This window comes from Phyllobates terribilis, unplaced genomic scaffold (genome assembly GCF_046119375.1).
Source record: "Phyllobates terribilis strain yellow unplaced genomic scaffold, ASM4611937v1 Scaffold_1__5_contigs__length_1240528914, whole genome shotgun sequence".
Classification (NCBI taxonomy): Eukaryota; Metazoa; Chordata; class Amphibia; order Anura; family Dendrobatidae; genus Phyllobates; species Phyllobates terribilis.
In genome coordinates, this window is record NW_027362761.1 from 811,503,424 (window position 1) to 811,528,482 (window position 25,059).

Consider the following 25,059-nt stretch of genomic DNA (forward strand, 5'->3'; position numbering starts at 1 on the left):
ATCCAAACCTGTTTGATGTTGGGTTACAGGTTCAAGTCAAATGGGAATTACAATGAAGTTTGTGGGTCAAACTGCAAAATGCAACAAGTTTATGTTTGTGTGCATCCTTTAAAACGAAATCTGTGTGACTTGTGTCTCATAGATTTCAATATGAGATCGTTATGTGTGACTTCTACTTGCATGTGATTTTGCTGTTTTTGTACTGGCAAATTGTAAATCTAAAATAGTCATGTGACAGCAAGTTACAGACCAGTTGCACAGCCATTTTTGGTTGTGCAACTTGTCACACCTACTGTCGCGCACTTAGTACCTCCTTGTAGCTCTAACCTTAGTTTTTGGTTGCATAGTCACTGTTGGCTAAAATGTGCCTCAAAAATGCTTTATATCGCCATATACCTATGTGTAGCTAACATTTGGAGCATTATAATTTGTATGACTGTAATAAATGTATATTTTTTTGCAGCCTATCAAACTGGGGGAACGCTTGAACGGTATTTTGCTGGACATGTGTGATGACAGTTGTATCACAAGACTGACTACACGCACGGTTTTAGATGGCTGCAGTGCCTTCATTCGCAACAATAACTGTGCACCTTCCTTCTATTACATCAAACAGCTGGTAAAGCTGGTTCTTGGCAGCCTAACTTGGGTGAGTTATGTTGAAAACTGAATTAATCTCAATCAGAAGTACAAATGTTAGTGCCCATTTATGAAACGGCGATATACTGTAGAGTATGATGATTTTGTTATTTTATGCTTGCCTAGAAATCATCTCACCCAACAATTTGCCTGTTTATCAAGTCATTACTTGCGTATTTAGACAAGATATTAATTGTGAATGAGCTATCTTAGGATTGCCTGATTATCGGCCCTTCTAAACGGGGTATTCCCTTTTTGCTATCCTTACATTCTCATGAACTGTTAATATCAAGCGATATAGCAAATGTCTTTTTTGTAGAAAAAAACATCATCTCTATTTCTTTTGCTTCTGTAGTTGATAATTTATTTTTCCTTTCAGATGGATCAGGCGGGCAATAAGGTAAATGAATCAGATCGTAGCCAGGCAATCCGTGACCGACTACGAGGGAAAGGTCTGCCCCCAGGTGTGTTGTAAAGTCATTTCTTCTTCTAGTTCTTTGATGTGATAACTCATGTTTCCATTAGAAACATGTTTCCTATTCTCTGACCTAACTTTAATGCTCGATTCGCACAATTTAATTTTGCTTATTTTAGATATTTTTTTGTGAGATTTCTGAATTAACATGGAAATGTTGCCTTTTTATATTTTCATTCTTTCAAATCACTGTATACACTACATGTGGTTTTGTGACCATTTAATTTGACTTCCCCTATTGACTTAAAGAAGCACTCCCATCAACGTTTTTATCCTCTCAATATATTGCAGTCATCATATTATATGACACTGTGTACTTACAATTGCTCTTTTGACCTCATGTTTCTACATAGATCTTAGAAGGATTCACCTAGTCAGTTTTTATGATGTCATGTGATGTCATAGACCTAATGGAAAACAGAAGAATTAACTGGGTAGAAAGGCGAAATGAGCAATTGTAAGTACACAGTGCTATATAATATGATGATTGCAATATATTAAGAAGATAACAATTTTGATGGGAGGAGGAGGAGTGCTTCTTTAAAAGGGGTTTCTCCTACTCTTGTATATGAGATCTAGTGTTTCGGAATTATAACAAACTAAGCAAACAGGAAATTGTGCTTACCCTCCAAACTAGCACTGCTTCTTCACACTGGATATTGTGTCCCCCATTGCCTTCCTGGTATGAACAATGCCACGTGACAGTGGCATCCAATTAGCATCAAGCTTAAGTCACTTTAGTTGAGCGAGGCCGCACACATCTAGTTAGAATGTGACCGGAATTATGCAAATCACTCTCATCCCCTGTGCCAGAGAATCCTGACATCATGCGGTTCGCGTCCTGTAAGGATTCAAAAGTCTGCAGTCACATAAAGTAACTGCAGACTTTCATCCCAAACCTGAACAACCCCTCTAAGCTTTCAAATTCCATAAGAACAGGTTTTTTACTTTTCGGATGGAATCTGAAGGCAGAAACAGATCAACAGATCAACAGCCGCTGGTGGAGTAAAAAAGTAGCAATTTCGGCGGGGAGTACAGTTTTTCTTTTTTTTGCTCATCCATGCATGATAAATTAAAGTAGGGAAATACCCCTTTAACTTGTGTTTTTTTTTCCAGTTTTTGATATACTAGTATTTCAACTCCCTTTAAGTTATTAAGTTTCTTATATTGGCCTATAGCCTAATTGCCACTTGGATTTTTCTGTATGCGTTTTTGTAAAGCAAAGAAAAATATATTGTATCACCTTGAAAACCCCCTTTCCATATGGCCAGTTAGAGTATGTAGATATACACTGCTCAAAAAAATAAAGGGAACACTCAAATAACACATCTTAGATCTGAATGAATGAAATATTCTCATTGAATACTTTGTTCTGTACAAAGTTCAATGTGCTGACAACAAAATCACACAAAAATCATCAATGGAAATCAAATTTATTAACCAATGGAGGCCTGGATTTGGAGTCACCCCCAAAATTAAAGTGGAAAAACACACTACAGGCTGATCCAACTTTGATGTAATGTCCTTAAAACAAGTCAAAATGAGGCTCAGTATTGTGTGTGGCCTCCACGTGCCTGTATGACCTCCCTACAACGCCTGGGCATGCTCCTGATGAGGTTGCGATGGTCTCCTGTGGGATCTCCTCCCAGACCTGGACTAAAGCATCCGCCAACTCCTGGACAGTCTGTGGTGCAACATGACATTGGTGGATGGAGCGAGACATGATGTCCCAGATGTGCTCAATCGGATTCAGGTCTGAGGAACGGGCGGCCAGTCCATAGCTTCAATGCCTTCATCTTGCAGGAACTGTTGACACACTCCAGCCACATGAGGTCTGACATTGTCCTGCATTAGGAGGAACCCAGAACCAAACGCATCAGCATATGGTCTCACAAGGGGTCTGAGGATCTCATCTCGGTACCTAATGGCAGTCAGGCTATCTCTGGTGAGCACATGGAGGGCTGTGCTTCCCTCCAAAGAAATGCCACCCCACACCATTACTGACCCACTGCTAAACCGGTCATGCTGAAGGATGTTGCTGGCAGCAGATCGCTCTCCACGGCGTCTCCAGACTCTGTCACATGTGCTCAGTGTGAACCTGCTTTCATCAGTGAAGAGCACAGGGCGCCAGTGGCGACTTTGCCAATCCTGGTGTTCTGTGGCAAATGCCAAGCGTCCTGCATGCTGTTGGGCTGTGAGCACAACCCCCATCTGTGGACATCGGGCTCTCATACCACCCTCATGGACTCGGTTTCTAACCTTTTGTGCAGACACATGCACATTTGTGGCCTACTGGAGGTTATTTTGCAGGGCTCTGACACTGCTCCTCCTATTCCTCCTTGCACAAAGGTGGAGGTAGTGGTCCTGCTGCTGGGTTGTTGCCCTCCTACGGCCCCCTCCACGTCTCCTGGTGTACTGGCTTGTCTCCTGGTAGCGCCTCCAGCCTTTGGACACTACACTGACAGACACAGCAAACCTTCTTGCCACAGCTCGCATTGATGTGCCATCCTGGATGAGCTGCACTACCTGAGCAACATCTGTGGGTTGTAGAGTCCGTCTCATGCTACCACGAGTGTGAAAGCACAACCAACATTCAAAAGTGACCAAAACATCAGCCAGAAAGCATTGGTACTGAGATGTGGTCTGTGGTCCCCACCAGCAGAACCACTCCTTTATTGAGGGTGTCTTCATAATTGCCAATAAATTCCATCTATTGTCTATTCCATTTGCACAACAGCATGTGAAATTGATTGTCAATCAGTGTTGCTTCCTAAGTGGACAGTTTGATTTTACAGAAGTTTGATTTACTTGAAGTTATATTCTGTTGTTTATGTTTTCCCTTTATTTTTTTGAGCAGTGTAGTAGGGATTCGCACAGGTATGCTGCCTGTGTCCAAGCAGGCAGATTTATTAAAGTTCATAAATCTTTTCCAGCTAAACAGATAAATGGCCATTCGGCATAAGGCAAAACAAAATAGTCCATACAGTTGTACAGGACTCATCCCTTCACAATATCGTCCAGATTCTCACCGCACATTCTGACCAGAAGTAGGAGGTCTCTCCAGCTCCCACAGAGACCAGGTCTCAGAGATGTCCCCACTTCTACACAAAGACAGTTCTGAGCAGGTCAGCTGCCCTTGATGGTCGGAGGATGAGAATGACCAGTACCGCAGGTATTCCTGACACCTTAACCCTTTGCCACTCTATTAAGTAAAACCTCTCGGCACTCTCAGTGCTGGAGCCTTTTGCAGGTATCACCGAAGCCAGTTACGTCTGTGACACATCCCTGCATCTTGGACTTTTGGCAGCAGGTGCCATCTTGCTGCCTGTCTACATTATCATGATGAATCCCCCTTTTGAGCCAGAGTGCAGTTTCTAACAAAGAATGGTTCCTGTCCGTGTTGACCTGGCTCATCCATTTATTTGAATCACTTTGGTGCGGGGTGAAGACGTCTGGAGACGGCTCCAGACTTGTATCTCTCTATAGTTCCTGGCTGGGTTTTCAAACTATGTTGAAAAAAACCATACCAGGCTGCAATTGTGAGGTCGGGCTCTGATTCATGCTGCCCGTGCATGAATCAAGTGACAGGTTCCCTTTAAACAAGAATAGAGACATATGTGTCAGGAAGTGATTCAGCCCCAAGGCAGATAACATCAGGTAACTACAAAGATTGCATTGCCCAACATTGAAAGTGAACCATTGCCTTACATAGATATTGGCACAATAACCTTCATTTAGAATGAATTGCCTTTCAGAACTGTATGTGTATGTTCACTTAGGCTGTTTGCAGGGAAATGCCTTTAGGAGCATTAACGGCAGATATTGTGAATGGATAATAATGTGAGGGGTTAATATTATAGATTATTGGTCTTTAGATTATGCTCCTCCGTGAATTCTATCTATTGTTTGACACTATCTGTCTGTTCATCATATAAGTCACAATTAGGTGTCATGTTCTTTTGTAATATAATATGTTCTCCCTTAAGGTAAATATGAGTTATATATTTGTAATGTTATAGTGCCCTTTTTCACGACAAGCTAACAACATTTGTGATTCAGAAAAGCAGAAATATGTAATTTTACCTTAAAGGTAATCTGTCACCGGGTGTTGGGTTCCATCTTTTTTCACGTCTTTTATCTGCTTCAGGCTTCAAAAGCTGTGAAGTGGCTAATACACAAGGACTTGCCCATTCTTCAAGTGGCTTCTACTTGGAGACTGCCTTTAATTTATATATTATGAAAATTATATAATATAATATAATGGGAAAAAAAAGACGACAAAGAAGACGCTTAAAGAAAAACACCAACAGGGTTATCCTGAATGGTCTTCTACTTCAAAAACTGTCCGCGTATGCTGCCGTCTAAAAGACACTGTGCACATACCCTAAGAAAACCCATTACCGGAGGAATCTCTCCAGGAATAAAAAAAGGATAGGGCGTTGAAATTCAACAAATCTTTCTCTCCTCACAACACCATGAAGAGTTGTGAGGCATCTAAACACCTTAGACATTGAGCCCATCCCAATGATATTGTCTGGTTTGGCTAACTTAATGTGCATGGGGGCCTACCCATTACACACAACACAGTTGTTATACAGATTCTCATTATGACAACCCATCCCGAGCTGGTATTGCTAAGGAAAGTTGCACCTTTAGGGGAAATATGTTATAAATGTAGTTATACAGTACAGACCAAAAGTTTGGACACACCTCATTTAAAGATTTTTCTGTATTTTTTTGACTGTGAAAATTGTACATTCACACTGAAGGCATCAAAACTATGAATTAACACATGTGGAATTATATACTTAACAAAAAAGTGTGAAACAACTGAAAATATGTGTTATATTCTAGGTTCTTCAAAGTAGCCACCTTTTGCTTTGATGACTGCTTTGCACACTCTTGGCATTCTCTTGATGAGCTTCAAGAGGTAGTCACCGGAAATGGTTTTCACTTCACAGGTGTGCCCTGTCAGGTTTAATAAGTGAGATTTCTTGCTTTATAAATGGGGTTGGGACCATCAGTTGTGTTGTGCAGAAGTCTGGTGGATACACAGCTAATAGTCCTACTGAATAGACTGTTAGAATTTTTATTATGGCTAGAAAAAAGCTGCTAAGGTTAGAAAAACGAGTGGCCATCATTACTTTAAGAAATGAAGGTCAGTCAGTCCGAAATATTGGGAAAACTTTGAAAGTGTCCCCAAGTGCAGTTGCAAAAACCATCAAGCGCTACAAAGAAACTGGCTCACATGAGGACCGCCCCAGGAAACTAAGACCAAGAGTCACCTCTGAGGATAAGTTTATCCGAGTCACCAGCCTCAGAAATCACAGGTTAACAGTAGAGATGAGCGTTGTTCTACTCGAACTGTTCGCCAATCTCAAATTCGAGCTGTTTTGGGCGGTGTTCGAGCCGTTCGGCGAACACGAACAATTTGAGAAAAATTCGGCTGTTCGAGGTTATGTTCGATAACTGTTCGTGCACCAAAATCATAACTGGATTTTTTCTCAGTAATGATGAAAATTAATGTTAATACGCAGTTTGAGTGTACAGCGGGGTGGGGGGAGGGGCAGGGGATGGATCTCTGCAGGAACAATGAAGATCTCCATTTTTTTTTCTCTTTCCCGCATTTACAGTGGGGAGGTGCAATCTGTCAGCCTATCAGCAGCGCACACACGGAGCGAAGTGCTTTTTTTCACACAAGCAAGGGCATGTGTCATTGGCAGTGTATGTCACATGTCCTTGCCCTATAAGACCAAGCCATTTTCCCCGTCGCCACCATTTTCTCACTGCTGCAGCTGCGTGTTAGACGGCACCGCTGTTGCTGTGTGCGCTATACCTTGTTAATTTCAAGCCAATTTTCGCACAAATATACAGATAGCTTGGGAGTAGGGAATAGTTGTGATTGCAGTCCTTTTAAGGACTAGGTTACAGCATTTCCTACGACTTTTATCAGGCAGGTCTGTGCTCTTAAATAGATAGGTTGTGGGAGTAAAGACTAATTGTAATTGGAGTCCTTTTCAGGACTAGGTTACATCAGTTCCTATCAGTTTTTGCCAGGCAGGTCTGTGCCAGTGCTGTGCAAGTTTTTTTCACAGCATTTGGCTGAATCTAGCAAAGCTAATCCTTTTTGGCCTATTGCAGAGTGTGTTAGTCAGTGGAGTAGCCTATCTGTGTTGCAAGATATACCACCTGTGTATAGAATACCAATTTTTTTACTGCACCTAGTGAAGTAAAATCTTTTGGGCATAGCATCATTCTATTAGTCCATCTATACTGACCTCCATCAGGTTGCAAACTGAATCTAATTTTTTTCTGCATCTAGCTCTGAAAAAATATTTGGCCTTCTAGCAGTGTGTGGGACTTGTTCTATTAGTCCACCTATACTGACCTCCATCAGGTTGCAAACTGAATATATTTTTTTTGCATCTACCTCTGAAAAAATATTGGGCTTCTAGCTGTGTGTGGGACTTGTTGTATTAGTCCACCTATACTGACCTCCATCAGGTTGCAAACTGAATATATTTTTTTCTGCATCTACCTCTGAAAAAATATTGGGCTTCTAGCTGTGTGTGGGTCTTGTTCTATTAATCCATCTATACAGACCTCCATCAGGTTGCAAACTGAATATAATTTTTTTCTGCATCTAGCTCTGAAAAAATATTGGGCTTCTAGCTGTGTGTGGGTCTTGTTCTATTAATCCATCTATACTGACCTCCATCAGGTTGCAAACTGAATATAATTTTTTTCTGCATCTAGCTCTGAAAAAATATTTGGCCTTCTAGTAGTGTGTCGGACTTTCTCTATTAGTCCATCTATACTGACCTCCATCAGATTGCAAACTGAATATATTTTTTTCTGCATCTACCTCTGAAAAAATATTGGGCTTCTAGCTGTGTGTGGGTCTTGTTCTATTAATCCATCTATACAGACCTCCATCAGGTTGCAAACTGAATATAATTTTTTTCTGCATCTAGCTCTGAAAAAATGTTTGGCCTTCTAGCAGTGTGTGGGACTTGTTCTATTAGTCCACCTATACTGACCTCCATCAGGTTGCAAATTCAAAATAATTTTTTGTATGCATCTAGCTCTGAAAAAATATATGGCCTTCTAGCAGTGTGTGGGACTTTCTCTGTTAGTCCATCTATACTGACCTCCATCAGGTTGCAAACGGAATCTAATTTTTTTCTGCATCTAGCTCTGAAAAAATATTTGGCCTTCTAGCAGTGTGTCGGACTTTCTCTATTAGTCCATCTATACTGACTTCCATCAGGTTGCAAATTAAAAATAATTTTTATCTGCATCTACAGTACCTCTGAAAAAATATTTGGGCTTCTAGCTGTGTGTGGGACTTGTTGTATTAGTCCATCTATACTGACCTCCATCAGGTTGCAAACTGAATATATTTTTTTCTGCATCTACCTCTGAAAAAATATTGGGCTTCTAGCTGTGTGTGGGTCTTGTTCTTTTAATCCATCTATACAGACCTCCATCAGGTTGCAAACTGAATATAATTTTTTTCTGCATCTACCTCTGAAAAAATATTGGGCTTCTAGCTGTGTGTGGGACTTGTTGTATTAGTTCATCTATACTGACCTCCATCAGGTTGCAAACTGAATATATTTTTTTCTGCATCTACCTCTGAAAAAATATTGGGCTTCTAGCTGTGTGTGGGACTTGTTCTATTAATCCATCTATACAGACCTCCATCAGGTTGCAAACTGAATATATTTTTTTCTGCATCTACCTCTGAAAAAATATTGGGCTTCTAGCTGTGTGTGGGACTTGTTGTATTAGTCCATCTATACTGACCTCCATCAGGTTGCAAATTGAATATAATTTTTTTCTGCATCTAACCCAGCCAATAGTTTTGGCCTAATACCACAGTTTGGCCACTCAGCTCTGCTCGGTTACCATCCATTGTTTTTTTGTGCAAACAACTCCAGAGTTGTGAATTAGTTAACCACCAAAATGAGTGGAAAAAGGCCTGCTGCTGGTGGACAGGGGAATAGGCGTGTTGGGAAGGGGAAAAAAGGTTGTGTCCGTGGGGTAGGTGTTAAAGCAACAGTAACATCTGCAGAAGAAAGACCATCTTCCAGCCAAACTAAAATGTCTACTTCTTTTAGCGGACAATGTGATAAGATCCCTTTCTTACGGCCACGCCAATCGCTACAAATTCCAGATGAGGCACAAAAACAGCAGGTGCTTCAACGGATATCAAGTGCTCCTTTAAGTGGGCTCTCCTCCACATCAACTTCAACATCACAAATACTCCAGTCCTCAAAGGTGTCACCCAAATCGCACTTGCTTCCTCACAGCTCCCAAATCTCCAGCTGCCCGTCTGAGTATGAGGTAGAACAGATGGTTGAGTCTGCAGAGCTGTTTACTCATACTATAGCCTGGGAATCAGAGGTCGACTCCAGCGCTTCTGTGAATCCAGACGAGGAAATGATCTGCACTGATGCCCAGAATCTTTATGAGTCGGATCCAGGACCAGACGCAGAAGGTTCTGACCATAATGTAGACCCTCATTCCCAAACTGTAACTCCTGTTGGTGGAGACAATGAGGAAGACGATGATAAGACTCAAATACCTGATTGGAGCGACAACTTTAGTTTTTTGTCAGGGCAGGAACAGGTTGGCTCTGAGGACGACGGGTGTGATAACACACAGGGTGATGATGATGAGGTCGGAGATCCCACTTACTGTCAACCCACAGTCAGCCAAGAGATGAGGTCAGCAGAGGAGGTGGAGGAAGATGCTAGTGACGACGAGGTCAGGTTGCGCCTTCCTGGACAGAGACGTAGTACTGGAAGCACGTCAACAACTGCATCCTCAAACACAACTCTGCCTCTCACCACAAGTCGTGGTGTCTCTTCAGGTCGCATGGGTGCTAAGCCTTGCATAGCCTGGGCATTTTTTCAGATCGATAAAGATGACCCAACTCGTGTTATCTGTAACATTTGTCAGCAAAAGCTAAGTAGAGGCCAAAAAATACATAGTTTGAGTACTTCATGCATGAACCGGCACATGGACATGAAGCATAAGTTGCAGTGGGAAGCTCAGTGTGCTACAATGCGGCCTAGCCGGCCGGGCCAACCACCGTCTGCCATATCTTGTGCATCCGCGGCCTCTTCATCCTCTGTGACTGGGGGGACAGCAGTCACACCTGTTTTGGGGCGCAGACCTGCCACCTCTTTACCCGCAACAGCCAGCGTGATTGGCAGGTCATCATTTTCTTTGGAGGTGGTAACACCAGCTGGTGTTGAGCGCTGTCCGACATCGATAGCACCACCTTTGGATCAAGGCAACCTAACATGTCCGCCTGCATCTTCCTCACAGACCGGCAGTTTGCCGGGGACACCCTTATCAACCCCGTCTAAGCACAATAGCCAGCCCTCGGTCCCTCAGATGTGGACAAGTAAAAGACCATTTCCTCCTAGCCATGAGAAAGCTAAGAGGTTGAATTTCACCATCTGCAAGCTCTTGGCTACAGAAATGCTGCCTTTCCGCCTGGTGGACACAGAGGATTTTCGAGACCTTATGTCCGTCGCAGTGCCCCAGTACCAGATGCCCAGTCGGCACTACTTCTCAAAGAAAGGTGTGCCTGCGCTCCACCAGCATGTCGCACACAACATCACCGCTTCTTTGAGAAACTCTGTGTGTGACAGGGTGCATTTCACCACAGACACTTGGACGAGTAGGCATGGACAGGGGCGTTACATGTCGCTGACTGGGCACTGGGTAACTATGGTGACAGCAGGACAAGGGGCTGCTGTCCAAGTCTTGCCGTCCCCACGAGTTGTGCGTCAATCCTCTTTATGTCAAAGTTCCTCCACTGCTTCTGCCTCCTCAACCTCCTCTCGGTCTTCCACCTGCACCCAAAGCCTGTCTGGTCATGCCACAAGCTTTCTAACTGCGCAGAAGGGATCCTGCACACCTCCTTACTATGCTGGCAGTAGGGCTCAACGTCATCAGGCGGTTTTTACTTTGAAATGTCTGGGAAATGTGAGTCACACAGCTGAGGAGTTGTGGTCAGCTCTGGAGAACCAATTTCATGAATGGCTGTCTCCACTGGACCTGAAACCAGGGAAGGCCGTGTGCGACAATGCTGCAAACCTGGGTGCGGCCCTTCGCCGGGGCAATGTCACACACGTGCCTTGTATGGCTCACGTGTTGAACCTGGTTGTCCAGCAATTTTTAGCCCACTATCCCAGACTAGATGGCCTTCTGCAGAGGGCACGGTCGCTGTGTGCTCACTTCCGCCGTTCGCATCCCGCAGCTCAGCGACTTACATCTCTACAGAAGTCGTTGGGCCTGCCACTTCACCGGCTAAAATGCGATGTGCCTACCCGGTGGAATTCAACTCTGCACATGTTGCAGCGACTGTGGCAGCACCGACAAGCCCTGGTGCAATACGTTCTGACGTATAGCCTGGGCCAACGAGATCCAGAGGTGGGGCAAATCACGCTGGAGGAGTGGTCTCAGATCAGGGACCTATGCACCCTTCTGCACAGTTTTGAAATGGCGACGAAGATGTTTAGTGCTGATGATGCCATTATCAGCATGACTATTCCGGTGATTTACATGCTGGAGCACATGTTAAACAGAATTCGGAGTCAGGTGGTGGCACAAGAGGAGGTGGAGGAAGTAGAGGAGGAGGAGTTGTATGCGGAAGGGCTAACATCTGCAAGGTCCAGACGGTCGGCAGCACCAAGGCGGCAGGCATGTGAGGGTGGGGGAGATGGTTTTACCAGGGAGCATGGTAGCAGCCAAACTAGTGAGGAAGGTGCAGGAGCCCAGGAAGAAGTGGAGGACGAACTGATGGAAGACTCATCAGATGAGGGAGACCTTGATCACATTTCTGTTGTGCGAGGTTGGGGGGAGAGGACAGAGGAAGGAAGCATGATTGTTACCTCGCCACCAACACAACAGGGACTTGGTGCTCCTGGATGCGCAACACACATGAGTGCCTTCTTGCTGCACTACCTGCAACATGACCCTCGAATTGTGAGAATTAGAAATAATCCTGACTACTGGGTTGCCACACTGTTAGATCCCCGGTACAAAAGTAAATTTGCCAAAATTATTCCTGCCATAGAAAGGGATGCACGCATGCAGGAGTATCAGCAGAGACTGTTGCAGAATCTTACATGTGCTTTTCCACAAAACACCAGTGGTGCACGTAGTGAATCTCACAGTTCCAACTTGCCAACCGTGGGACCGTCAAGTGTTCAGCACTCAAACCGTAACAGAACCACAGTATCTGCTGGTAACATCAATTTTGCGGAATCATTTCACCACTTTTTTAGCCCATCCTTTGCAAGGCCACAGGAGACAAGAAGTCTGACACATAGTCAACGCCTAGAGACGATGGTACAGGAGTATCTCCAAGTAAACATTGAAGCCACGACTGTGTCACTGGACCCTTGCTCTTTTTGGGCTTCCAATCTGGATAAATGGCCGGAGCTAGCCACTTACGCCTTGGAGATCTTGTCATGCCCCGCAGCCAGCGTTCTGTCTGAACGTGTGTTCAGCGCTGCTGGTGGTGTGCTGACAGATAAGCGCACGCGGCTCTCCACTGATAATGTAGACAGACTCACGTTCATAAAGATGAACAAATCATGGATCCGAAACGACTTTTCTACCCCTGTGTCATCCTGGGGAGAGTAAAAGCTTGATGATTGGTTAAAATCACCCTACCAACCGTTTTAAGCTTTCAAATTACTAATCATGTTTATCTGTATCTTGACTGGAAAATAATTTGGGCTTTGTAGCAGTGTGCAGCACTGATCCTATTAGGCCATCTATAATAAGCTCCACCAGATTTAAAATTAAAATTAATTTTTAGCTGCATCTAGCCCGGAAAATAATTTTGGGGCTCCGAGATGCGCAAGACACATAAGTGCCTTCTTGCTGCACTACCTGCAGCATGACCCTCATATTGTCAGAATTCGAAGTAATCATGACTACTGGGTTGCCACACTCTTAGATCCCCCAAACTTTTCGATCAACCTTTTCATTTTAATAAAGACCAAAAAAATGGTCATTTTTGAAATTATAAGCATTAGCAGGTTGTTAGAAACTGAAATCAAACAGTTTTCAACTCAAAACTTTATTCTAGGTGATGTTACATTTTCACATAGGACCCCTTGTTTGAAAGGAGCTTCTGAACTCTCTCGTCCATTGAATTTGTCAGGTTTTGGATGGTTTCTGCTTCAATTGTTTTGCATGAGGACAGAATACCCTCCCAGAGCTGTTGCTTAGATGTGAACTGCCTCCCGCCATCATAGACACTCCTTTTAATGATGCTCCAAAGGTTCTGAATGGGGTAGAGGTCAGGGGAGCATGGGGGTCACACCATAAGTTTGTCCCCTTTTATGCCCATATCAGCCAGAGATGCAGATGTTTTATGTGCAGCATGAGATGGTGCATTATCATGCAGAAAAATGATCTTGCTGTGAAATACACGGTTCTTCTTCTTGAACCATGGCAGGAAGTGCTGTTTGAGAAAATCCACATACATTATGGAGTTCATCTTTAGCGCCTTCAGGGATCCTAAAGGGGCCGACAATCTCTCTCCCCATGATTCCAGCCCAAAACATTACTCCACCTCCTCCTTGTTGGCGCTGTAGCCGTGTTTGCGTGGGGTGTCCATCAACCAGCCATCCTCCACTCCATCCATCTGGACCATCGAGCGCTGCACGGCACTCATCCGTGAACAAAACAGTTTTGAAATCAGTCTTCATGTAATGTTTGGCCCACTGGAGCCGTTTCTGCTTGTGTGAAGTGGATAGAGGAGGTCGACAGGATGGCGTATGCACAGCTGCAAACCTCTGAAGGACCCTGCATCTTGTTGTTCGGGGGACGTTGGAGGCACAAGCAGCTTCAAAAACTTGTCTGCTGCTATGACAAGGCTTTTTTGCCGCTGCTCTTTCAACCTGACGTAATTGCCTGTAGGAAAGAGTCCTCAATTTGCCCTTATCAGCACGCACACGTGTGTACTGTGAATCAGCTACATACTTCTTGATTGCCAAGACACTTCATCCTGATCATCGCACAATGTTGATTGTAGTCATGCCTTGACCTAAACACTCCACAATTTGTTGCTTCTCAGCAGCCGACACATCCTTTTTCTTTCCCATTTTGGCAGAAAATGTAGGCTGCTTAATAATGTGAGAGAGCCTTCTTAAGTAGTCTTGCCTTTCATTGGACACACCTGCCAAACTAATTAGCACAGGTGTCTGCAATTGCTTACAGTGATATAAAGAGCCCTGACACACATCACCATCAATGAGTTTAACTGACAAACAAACAAATTCTTCCCTTATCACTCCTAAACACCTTTTGCATAATAATTTGGAACGCAGTGTACATGTGCTTTTCCACAAAACACCAGTGGTTCACGTAGTGAATCTTACAGTTCTAACTTGCCAACCGTGGTCTGTATGGAATTGTTCAATAAAGGGCCCAAAATTAAGATAACATAGATGGGAGAGGTCTCTATGAATAGGAATTCCTAAGTATTTGATACCCTGTGAGGGCCAGGCAAAGGGAGAGTTGGACTGGATGGAATCCTATATGGATTTGGGGAGGGAGACATCGAGGGCCTCAGACTTCGCTGCATTGATTTTAAAATTTTACCATGTAACAAAGTGATCTATTTCAGCCATAACAGCAGGGATGGATATATGTGATTGAGTGATATATACTAGGACATCATCAGCAAATAGAGAGCACTTGTACTCGGTGCCTCCCACCTCAATCCACCTAATATTGGGGTTATGGCGAATTGATGAGAGCAGGTGCTCCGTCACTAGGATGTATAAGAGAGGGGACAGAGGACATCCCTGCCTTGTCCCATTGGTGATTGTGAAAGGTGATGAAAATGTTCTGACGCACCCCCTGGGCCTTGGGACACCCGGAGCCGGACCCTTTTTGGTGGATGCTGGTGGTTGTAGTCTTCGTGGCGGCGACCCGGTTCCGTGGCTCAGGGCGGTCAAACCAGTGGCGGAACTATTTATGTGGTTTTGATGTTTAAATGTCCGACTACGCCACCCGTGGATTGCGGTCAGAGTGAACCGCCGCTACAGGGCAGACCGCTGAGGCTGGTGTTGTGGGTGCAGCAGAGCGTAGCATAACTCCCCACGGGAGGAGTATAGCCTCAGGGCAGTGTATGCGGAGGATGGGGGTGATGGTGCAGGGCAGCAGCAGTAACGACACGGAGTCAGTGATGCAGTCCAGGGCCTTTACTCACAGTTCTTATTATCCAGACCACGTCTGCAGGTAACGGCTGCCCACGTCGTACTGTGCTCACCAGGTGAGGGGCTCAGACAACTCCCAGATAACTTTGGAGCACTTCACAGGACCCCCTTTGTGTGTCCTTTGTCTGGCCTTTCTTACCAACACTTCTGTCCGGCTGCCTCGGGCCTCCTCTTGGTAAACTTGGCGCCAGTTTCCCTGACCCTATGTGGTGCCTTCCTAGCGGGTGTAGCGAGGGGCTGCGCCACATAAAATGTCAGAGCCTCCGGTTTCTAGCTGAGGGTCGTTTCCTGCCTCCACTAGTTCGGGGACCGGTCTCCCCCTTTGGCCTGACCCCTCCACGCAGGTGGATTCGGGCGTGCGGTGGCGACTCGCCCGTCCGCACCCCTGGGATCCCTTCATTCCTCGTTCCTGGAGCCTTCTCCGCTCCTCTTCCTTCCTTCTCCCTCTTCCAGGCCTGGGCCTCTGTTACTAGGCCCGCCTCCGGAGCAGAGCTCATGCAGAGCCCCTGCTCCCTGCCACTTCTGCTCAGACTTCTCTGCACTGAACTAAGATGGTGCCCACCTTTTATACTCCCTTCTCAATGCACCCAGGAACTGCTTCCTCCCTGCTCCTGCACTACAGGGTTCCCCTTCCTCAGTGTTCCCTCCCCCCACTCCAGCCAGGGACAGGGACTGTCGTGCCCATCTCAGGGGCATATTGGTCGCCCTGCCCCACGGCAATGTGGTGTAATGCATGCAGGTGTCGGGTCCTGATCCACACTCCATCCTTACCTGAGAGTGAGATATCACACCTCTGGGTGAGGTGCAATACGTCTGTAGCAACCGAGCCCTTAGGGTGCTACAGTTCCATTTATCTTCAGCCTAGGTGACGTATTGCGATACAGGGCCGTGATTTTGGCTATAAAAGGGTCCCCTAGACCCCTACCCCAAGCTTTTTAAGAGAATCATATCTGGCGTGCCAGGAGACTCTATGGAATGCTTTCTCAGCATCCAACGAGAGTATCTAATTACAAATTTTTAACTGCATCTAGCCCAGGAAATACTTTGTGCCTAGTAGCAGTGTCTGCTAGTCAGCGGATTATCCCGGCTGTTAAGCAAGCTACACCACCTGTAGTTTAGACACTTAATTTTTTCAAAGGAAATGCTTCGGGACCATGGGATACTTAGTGAAGTGCATCAGGAGGCACCCCAAGGCATAGGGGCTGGGACTGGCAGTAGGATGCCTTGCGGTGGACAGCCGAGCTCGATCCTTATAAAAGCTTTTTAACTGCAGCAGCTTTAGTGGACGCTACTGGAGCTGGAATTACCGCGGCTGCTGGCATGAGACTTGCCCTCCAATAGATCCTTGTAAATGGATTTAAAGTGTATTCATTCAAATTAGAGAGACAATTTAAATTAAAAAGCTTAGAGCTGCCTCCACCACAGGGGGGCTCGCTCGACCCACCAGCGGACAGGCACCAGTATTGGGAGAGGGGGGCTGGCCGTCAGGGTTCACCGCGGCTCTGGCACAAACCCGGCGACACGGAGGTGGCACGGGCAGGAGCGGACTGGCCGTGTCGGCTTCTCACTTTTTGGATTTTAGAAGGGCATGACATGCCTATATCTGTGTCTCCCCCTCCTTTTACTCCTCCACCTCTTTTATTTTCGCATGACTATATGTACTTGTCACTTTTCCATGTGTTAGTTATGTCTTCTGAGCAGTTTGTCAGCTTTTGGACACCTTTGAAGGTGTTTTCTATGTGTTTCTATGTGTTTTTGTTTGCCTGCCATTGGTTCTAACGGTGTTCGAAGGTGTTCGACGAACAGTTCGGCGAACACACGGGTGTTCGACGAACCGAACCGAACTCGAACACTACGGGGGTGGCTCAACACTAGTTAACAGCAGCTTAGGTTAGAGACCAGGTAAATGCCACACAGAGTTCTAGCAGCAGACACATCTCTTCAACAACTGTTAAGAGGAGACTTTGTGCAGCAGGCCTTCATGGTAAAATAGCTGCTAGGAAACCACTGCTAAGGACAGGCAACAAGCAGAAGAGACTTTTTTTGGCCTAAAGAACACAAGGAATGGACATTAGACCAGTGGAAATCTGCTTTGGTCTGATGAGTCCAAATTTGAGATCTTTGGTTCCACCGTGTCTTTGTGCGACGCAGAGAAGGTGAACGGATGGACTCTACATGCCTGGTTCCCACCGTGAAGCATGGAGGAGGAGGTGTGATGGTGTGGGGGTGCTTTGCTGGTGACACTGTTGGGGATTTATTCAAAATTGAAGGCATACTGAACCAGCATGGCTACCACAGCATCTTGCAGCGGCATGCTATTCCATCCGGTTTGCGTTTAGTTGCACCATCATTTATTTTTCAACAGGACAATGACCCCAAACACACCTCCAGGCTGTGTAAGGGCTATTTAACCAAGAAGGAAAGTGATGGGGTGCTACGCCAGATGACCTGGCCTCCACAGTCACCAGACCTGAACCCAATCGAGATTGTTTGGGGTGAGCTGGACCGCAGAGTGAAGGCGAAAGGGCCAACAAGTGCTAAGCATCTCTGGGAACTCCTTCAAGATTGTTGGAAGACCATTTCCGGTGACTGCCTTTTGAAGCTCATCAAGAGAATGCCAAGAGTATGCAAAGCAGTCATCAAAGCAAAAGGTGGCTACTTTGAAGAACCTAGAATATAAGACATATTTTCAGTTGTTTCACACTTTTTTGTTAAGTATATAATTCCACATGTGTTAATTCATAGTTTTGATGCCTTCAGTGTGAATGTACAATTTCCATAGTCATGAAAATACAGAAAAATCTTTAAATGCGAAGGTGTGTCCAAACTTTTGCTCTGTACTGTATATTTTATGATGGGGTCAACCCCTTTCATTTTCTCTCAACTCTTCCATTCTTAGTTGTCGGACATTTTGGGAGTTGCTTTCAAATATAATATTTTTTTCCTACTTTAAAGGTGATATCCGAGAAAAAGGTATGTAGTTGCTTGCAGAGGCAACTACCTGTCTGTTGTACCCGGCGCTGGTCATTGACCGATCCTGTCAACAGAGCAGCAGTTTGTTTTCCTGTTGACAGGGCGGGACTACTGAGGTCATGCTGATTGACAGCTGGCTTCCCCCAATTAGGCAGCGGAGAGCCGACTGTCAATCAGCATGATGCCAGTAGTCCCGCCCTGTCAACAGGAAGACAAACTGCCGCTCTGTTGACAGGGAGCAGCTGAATCTCTGGCAGGATCGGCCAGACAGGTAGTTGCCTCTGTTAGCAACTACATACCTTTTTCTCGGAAGTGGAAGTCTGTGACCTCTCTGTGCCGGCAGAGAACGGCGCCAGGCACAACAGGCAGGTAGATAGCAACTATCTGCCTACTACTGGCTAGGCAGATTTTTTTCTTTTTAAAGTCCCGGATATCCACTTTAAGGGTGGTCTCACACACCGTGTTTTTTTTGTAAAATGTTTTGAATATCCAAAAACAAAAATGTTTTTTTTTTAAGGGAATGGAAAATATCAAGAAATTACTTATAATTCTCATTTTTGCTAGATCCACTTCTAGCTGTGGCCAAAAAACAATCAAAAACATTCTTACAATGCATTCTTACAAAAAAAAGACATCCTTAGTGGTCTTTTAATTTTTATTGTCATCTTCATGTCCAGGCTTATTTATGTATAGCTATATTTATATAAAATTATTTACTAATTTACACATTTCCCTTGAGGTCCATGAATAGCCCTGAATGTAGGCAAGTTAAGCAGTGGTGGTCAACATCTTACAGTATGACGGCTCTTGTATGTGGCCCTTGATTTCATAACATAATATTCAGATAATGCTTGGATAAAGGAAATTGGACAGACCCATACAAATATCGGGCACTGTTACAGATCCATTTTGGTGATATTTGTTCAGTTATTTCTGCCAATAATGAGAATAAATTCCAAAGAGAAACAGTACATATTTTTCCCTACTTTGTGGTGCCAGGATGTGTTTTTTTTTACAGATCCTACTATGCCCCTGCTGCCATTTATCCACTTCTATTCTTTATGGTTGGAAGGAGCTCTCCTGCCTGATCATTATCTTGTTAACAGCAGCTGCACTTTATGTGCGTTCCCCTGGGCTCTGGGCCACACAGCAGGCAAGCGGGCCACCCGTTGGGCATCAGTGACTTGCAATATCCCGAGACTTAAGAAAAAAAGAAATAAAAGAACACAATGGACATAATGTTTAAATTACAGTTGTTTCTTTTTTATTAGGTGACTTTTAGCATGTTATAATATTTCTAAAAAAAAATGAGAAAAATTTGATTGGGTAAATGGTAGTGCGTATATGATGAAAAGTTATGGTGAACTCAAACCTGTATTTTATTTTTTAGTTCCTCATTTCTTGAGATTAGGAGCAATTAGGGTGGTTTCTTTTGGGCGATAAAAAGTATGGGCAATTCATTATTTTTTTTCCGAAGAGCAGAAAAAAAGAGAAAAATCAGCACCAAAAATCTCAAAAGCACTAGTATATAATTACCAGCCAATTGCAAACCAGTACTCAGAGATCTCAGGTGCAAACCTGGAGAAAACAGTTGCCAGACAAGTCCATGTAAATTTTAAAAAAAAAAAGCGTTGCACTCACCGTCCCTTTAAAAGTCCTTTATTTCATTGCAGCTAAAAACTTGCAGGCAGGGGAACGAAGTGGATTTTTTTTCTTTCTACATGTAATTATTTTTTTTCATTTGTATCTATAATGCATTGGAAAGTTTGGACTGGAGGCATTTTCTGCATATTGGGCCACGGCCCCACTATCAGTATTCGGTCAGTATTTTTTCTCAGGAGTGGGAGCCAAAACCAGGAGTGGGTGATAAATGCAGAATTGGTGCACTTGTTTCTATTATACCTTTTCTCTGATTGTTCCTCACCTGGTTTTGGCTCCCACTCCTGAGAAAAGATACTGACCTAATACTGACCAAATACTGATAGTGGGGCCGTGGTCTTAGGATCGATATGGTGAGGATGTGCAGTTAAGTCACTCATAAATGAAGCACTAGATACAAAAGAAATCCTAGAAATCCATCCATCTGAATATACAGTTACATCACACATGAATATGATCTCCTCCTTAGGGCTCAGAACAAGGTTTCAGTATGTATTGAATTCAGTATATGTATTTTTAATATTGGGTTACATTTTTGTTTTAACATTACTATTTATGAACCTGTGGGAATTGCGAAGGAAAATCCATCCAGATATTCCGATAGAAATAGTGTTTACATTTTCTGTGGAAATTGGGACAGAGAATGACATAAACAGTTTCAGGATGTGGTTTGTTGCTTTATTTCTTGCTATGACAACATTTCATAGTCCTCACTGTCCGCTATGATATATGGAAATTAATGTTGAACATATTGCGCAGAAGACAAAAACCATCTTCGGTTATTTTTAAAGAAATGGAACTAGTAAAGTTAAATTGGTGATCTTGTGTTCAAGTTAATCAAAAATACAAAAGGAACATGAGGAATACAATCCAAATAATATTTCACATGCTCAAATGGCAGTTCTTCTGGTCAGTGCAAGTCTCATACAATAGTAGCTTTCATTTTCACCATTCAGGTGATAGATACACTGGGGTTAACCTGGATATTTTTAATTAGAAGTTTCAAAAACTCCTCGGTTTTGCTCCAAGGACTATATACTAATCCATAAAGTTAGAAGACTGGACGTGTGTTCGTTTTCTGTATATTCTACCTTAAAAAAACAACAAACTACAGTTTGAATTTTTTTTCAGGCTGAAATTAAATGAAAAATTCCCTTGATTTAACAAGACGTGTTACCCTTAAATTTTCAGGCAGACGGGTAGAACGTGATACCACTTCTAATACAGTTTCACAGCAGAACTTTCTTAACCGAGGCCTCAGCAAATCTATGGGCTTTCTGGCATGTAAAGAACAGGATGATGAAGATGACAGCTTCCCCTCATTAGAACTTGGCTCCACCTATGAGGATATAGCAAAATCACATTATGCTTACAGCAATCTTCAGTCTAATTTATTAGAAAGAAAACTCAGCGAACGCAGTCAAAGGAAAAAAAATTGGGCTTCATCGTTTGACGTATCGTCCATCTCTAGCCAAGGCACAGATAGAGGGTTGTCTGCTGTAAAACCTTACAATCGTAATGTATCTGAAACTTTGAATGGACGGATTACAGCCATGCCGAAAATGAAGGATCTCAGGCAGTCAAGTGATGCTGCTGATGTTTTCGACAAGCAGAAAATGGACCAAGCAAAACATGGACCAGAAGTGCCAACCTCTGTTGCAATTTCAAGTGCCTTGGAAAGGATCAGAGAAAAGAAGAAAAACCTGCAAATACTGCGAGATGCCATGAACATAGAAGGTTAGTCCCACTGAATGTTCATCAATTCATGTGAACATTGTTCTTTTCCCAGAAACCATGAAAACTTAAAAAAATCATACGTTGTATTGCTGAGTTCTACATATGTTCTTATATCCATTTCCACTTGACACTTAGTCCTATGCTAAATCATTTCTTTTTTAAAACCTTTTTTCAATCGTTTTTGATGTTTTTGGGAAGGGTTCACAGATATTATATAATGTGATTCTTTTATTCCAACAATCCTTCATTGGGTAGATTTTTGATGAAATCCACTTTATTATTGAATGTATTGATCACTAAACGTGGAGTAATTACAAGTGAGTTCTGTTTACCGATGGGGATTCTGAGCTAAGAACCTTGTATGGACAGCTGGTTAATGGGCAAGCAGCTACGTGGGCAAGTGAGCAAAACAACACGCTGCCCATATATACAGCTATTACGATCAACTTGTTGATGATTGTTGGCCACCTTGATTGGAAGGCAGGCCATGCCCACCATTTAATTTGTATGGGGCCTCTAGACTCACCCCCAACATTAGAAGGATCGAGCATGTTGAATTCCAATTCCTGATCTTTTGTTTCTGTAGAGATAAGTCACTGCCAGAAGTGTATGGCAGCGGCATCCCTTCCCTCCCCTTCCTGTAGGGAGGCTCAAACTTCATATTCAGCTACCCATGCAGTTGGAAGTAGCTGTCTCTCCCGAGTCCCTCGTCCACATATATGCTCAGTTTGGCCATTAATATCCTTTTTACCACACTTGATTGAACATGGATGTTGACATTGGTCTTGTATTGCCTTGGAACTTACAGGAAAGCCTACTTTTATCCCTTCTCTTTCCATCCTCGGCAATTAAGGATGTTGGCATTAACATCTTTCTTGCCCTAATCTATTAGAAATGCTTATATGAACTATATATATTAGCATTGACATCACTATTTAGTGAATTATCAGTAAATCAGGGTAAATATGATGATTGTGTTAGAAAATAGTACTTAGCTTTTCAATACAATAGTAATAGAGTACCAAACTGTTTCATAACATTCTGCAAGAGAAGCTCCCAAAATAGTGGACCACCAAAAAAAAGCTGGGCCTTTCTCAGTTGACTAAAAACCTATTCATGTTTTAAGGTTGTTTTAAAGGTAATCTGCCATGTGCAAGAAACACTATTTACCTGCAGATATTGGGTTAATCTGCAGGCAAAAAGCACTAAAATGCTGCCTGGCCGCCTTACTGAAAGCACGGCTACTGGCAGAAAATAATCTATACTAATAATACTTATATCTTCCTGGGAGCCTCTGGCTTTCAGTCATGGGGATGGTGCACAAAGTGGTTACAGACACCGCTCACTATAATGTGGATGGCAGCTGTAATAACTCCCCAGAACTTTGATTGACAGCTCGTTCTGCACAATGCCCTGCACATTAACTTACAGGGTAGCTACCTATATGGGGCACTAGAGGATATGTCTTTCCTTCTAGAGGAGAGCTAATTTGCATGAAATTGACGTTAATCAGTATTCTTAAACTAAATATATGAAATATATCAGATACTTCAATTTATAGTTGAGAAACTTTTTATGTATAAACAATAAATATCTTATGATGTGGTAACTAAAGCACGGACATACTAAATAATTATTTGGATGTGAATCTAGTGATATTATGCAGTTTAATTTTTTGCCATTCAATATTTATATCCTACTACTGTGCTACTTTTAAGTAAATAGTGCATTTTTTACATTTCTAAACTTTAAAGGGTTATTCCCAACTTTAGAAGTTATTCCCTGTCAATAGAGTAGTGATAACTTTGTATTTCGCAGATATCTGGCTACTGGGACCCCTAATGATCCCAAGAACATGGCTCTGAAATGCCCATTCAGATTAAAGCCGTGGTTCGGCATGCGTGCCATTTCTCCCATTTATTGCCTACAGGATTGCAGAGATAGGTGATAACTTTCAGTGTTGGAAATAACCCTTTAAATTTTTAATATTCACTATTAACATGAAAATAACTGCATTGCTGAAAAAATTCTATTATGACATTATGCTAATTACACTCTTTTAGACTATATATTAACATTACTAGATCCCATTAAAAGCAGTTTACTTTAATTTTTGATGATGGCAATCAGAATTTTGCATGTTAATTTGTTTTCACTGGACAACTCCTTCATCACCTTTGCATAGGTGATGAAGGATGATAAGATGATGATAACTTGCTGATCGGTGTGGATGCGACTGGTGGGACTTGTACCAATTGGCTGAAGAGGGAAATTTTTATCCCCAATGGGGAACTTTTAACCCTCTTTATAAAATGGAACAGCAGGTCAAGATGCTCAACTGCCTCTCCATTCATTCTCTATGGGGCTGCTGTAGAAAACCGAGCGCAGCGCTCAACAGCCCCTTAGGGAATGAATGGAGCAGCGGTTTCACATGCATGCCTCTCCTCCATGCTAACAGGAATGAAAGGACCCTGTTTTGCCAATCTATGCCAGTCCCAGTGATTGAACCTCCACTGATCCTATGGATAGGTGATAACTTGTTTTCAATGAACAAACCCTTTAAGCTTGTTTCCATTGTAGCAAGTTATCTGTTGCCTCATATAAGTACAGTGCGGAGCAGAACTATCTGATCTTATATTATCTGAATATTCCTCCAGGCTGAGTTGCTTCATTCATTGATAAGTACGGTAGTAAAAATGGATTGTCTCTCTGTAGTTGCTGCACACAGATAGACCAGTTACAGTACTTGTTATCCTGCACCCAGTGTAATTTTCAATAAATCTGTGTAATTTGTGGTTATATATGAGCAGAGAAGACATGCTTTTGGTGATTTGCTATTTACGCTGGGGTAACAGGTTTACTTGTCATGTCCCCGTAACAAACAGACACTCTATATACATGTACATTATAAACTGAAAGGCTTTAAAGGGAATCTGTCACCAGATTGTTGCTACTTCATCTGAGAGCAGCATAATGTAGGGACAAAGACCCTGATTCCAACAATGTGTCACATACTGGGCTGCTTGCTGTAATTTTGAGAAAATCACGGTTTTACCTCCTGCAGATTTATCAGTTTGTTGAATGCTGAGCTGAGTATAACTCCATCCACCCCACCGATTGGCAGCTGTTTGTCCATGTACAGTTTACATCTGCCAAACAGTGGTGGGGACAGAGTGATACAGAACTCTTGAGTATGGAGGACTACTTGGCAGCAGGATTTCTAATCCTCTAGTGATAATCTTCTGCTAATAAAACCGTGATTTTCCCAAAACTACACTAAGCAGCTGAATAAGTGACACATCACTGGAATAAGGG

General features: G+C 43.3%; 1 protein-coding gene across 5 annotated transcripts in view; it reads left to right on the top strand.

Annotated features, from left to right (window-relative positions):
- The window catches only part of PTPN13 (protein tyrosine phosphatase non-receptor type 13), a 388,996-nt gene that overhangs the window by 175,947 nt on the left and 187,990 nt on the right, over positions 1-25,059 (top strand). For 4 of the 5 annotated variants that reach the window (XM_073637137.1, XM_073637140.1, XM_073637138.1 and 1 more), the window contains exons 5-7: positions 464-649; positions 1,019-1,103; positions 21,199-21,744. In XM_073637137.1, coding sequence (XP_073493238.1) covers positions 464-649; positions 1,019-1,103; positions 21,199-21,744 — 817 coding nt within the window. The remainder of the gene's footprint in view (positions 1-463; positions 650-1,018; positions 1,104-21,198; positions 21,745-25,059) is intronic. The other variant, XM_073637141.1, reaches the window with a different exon arrangement.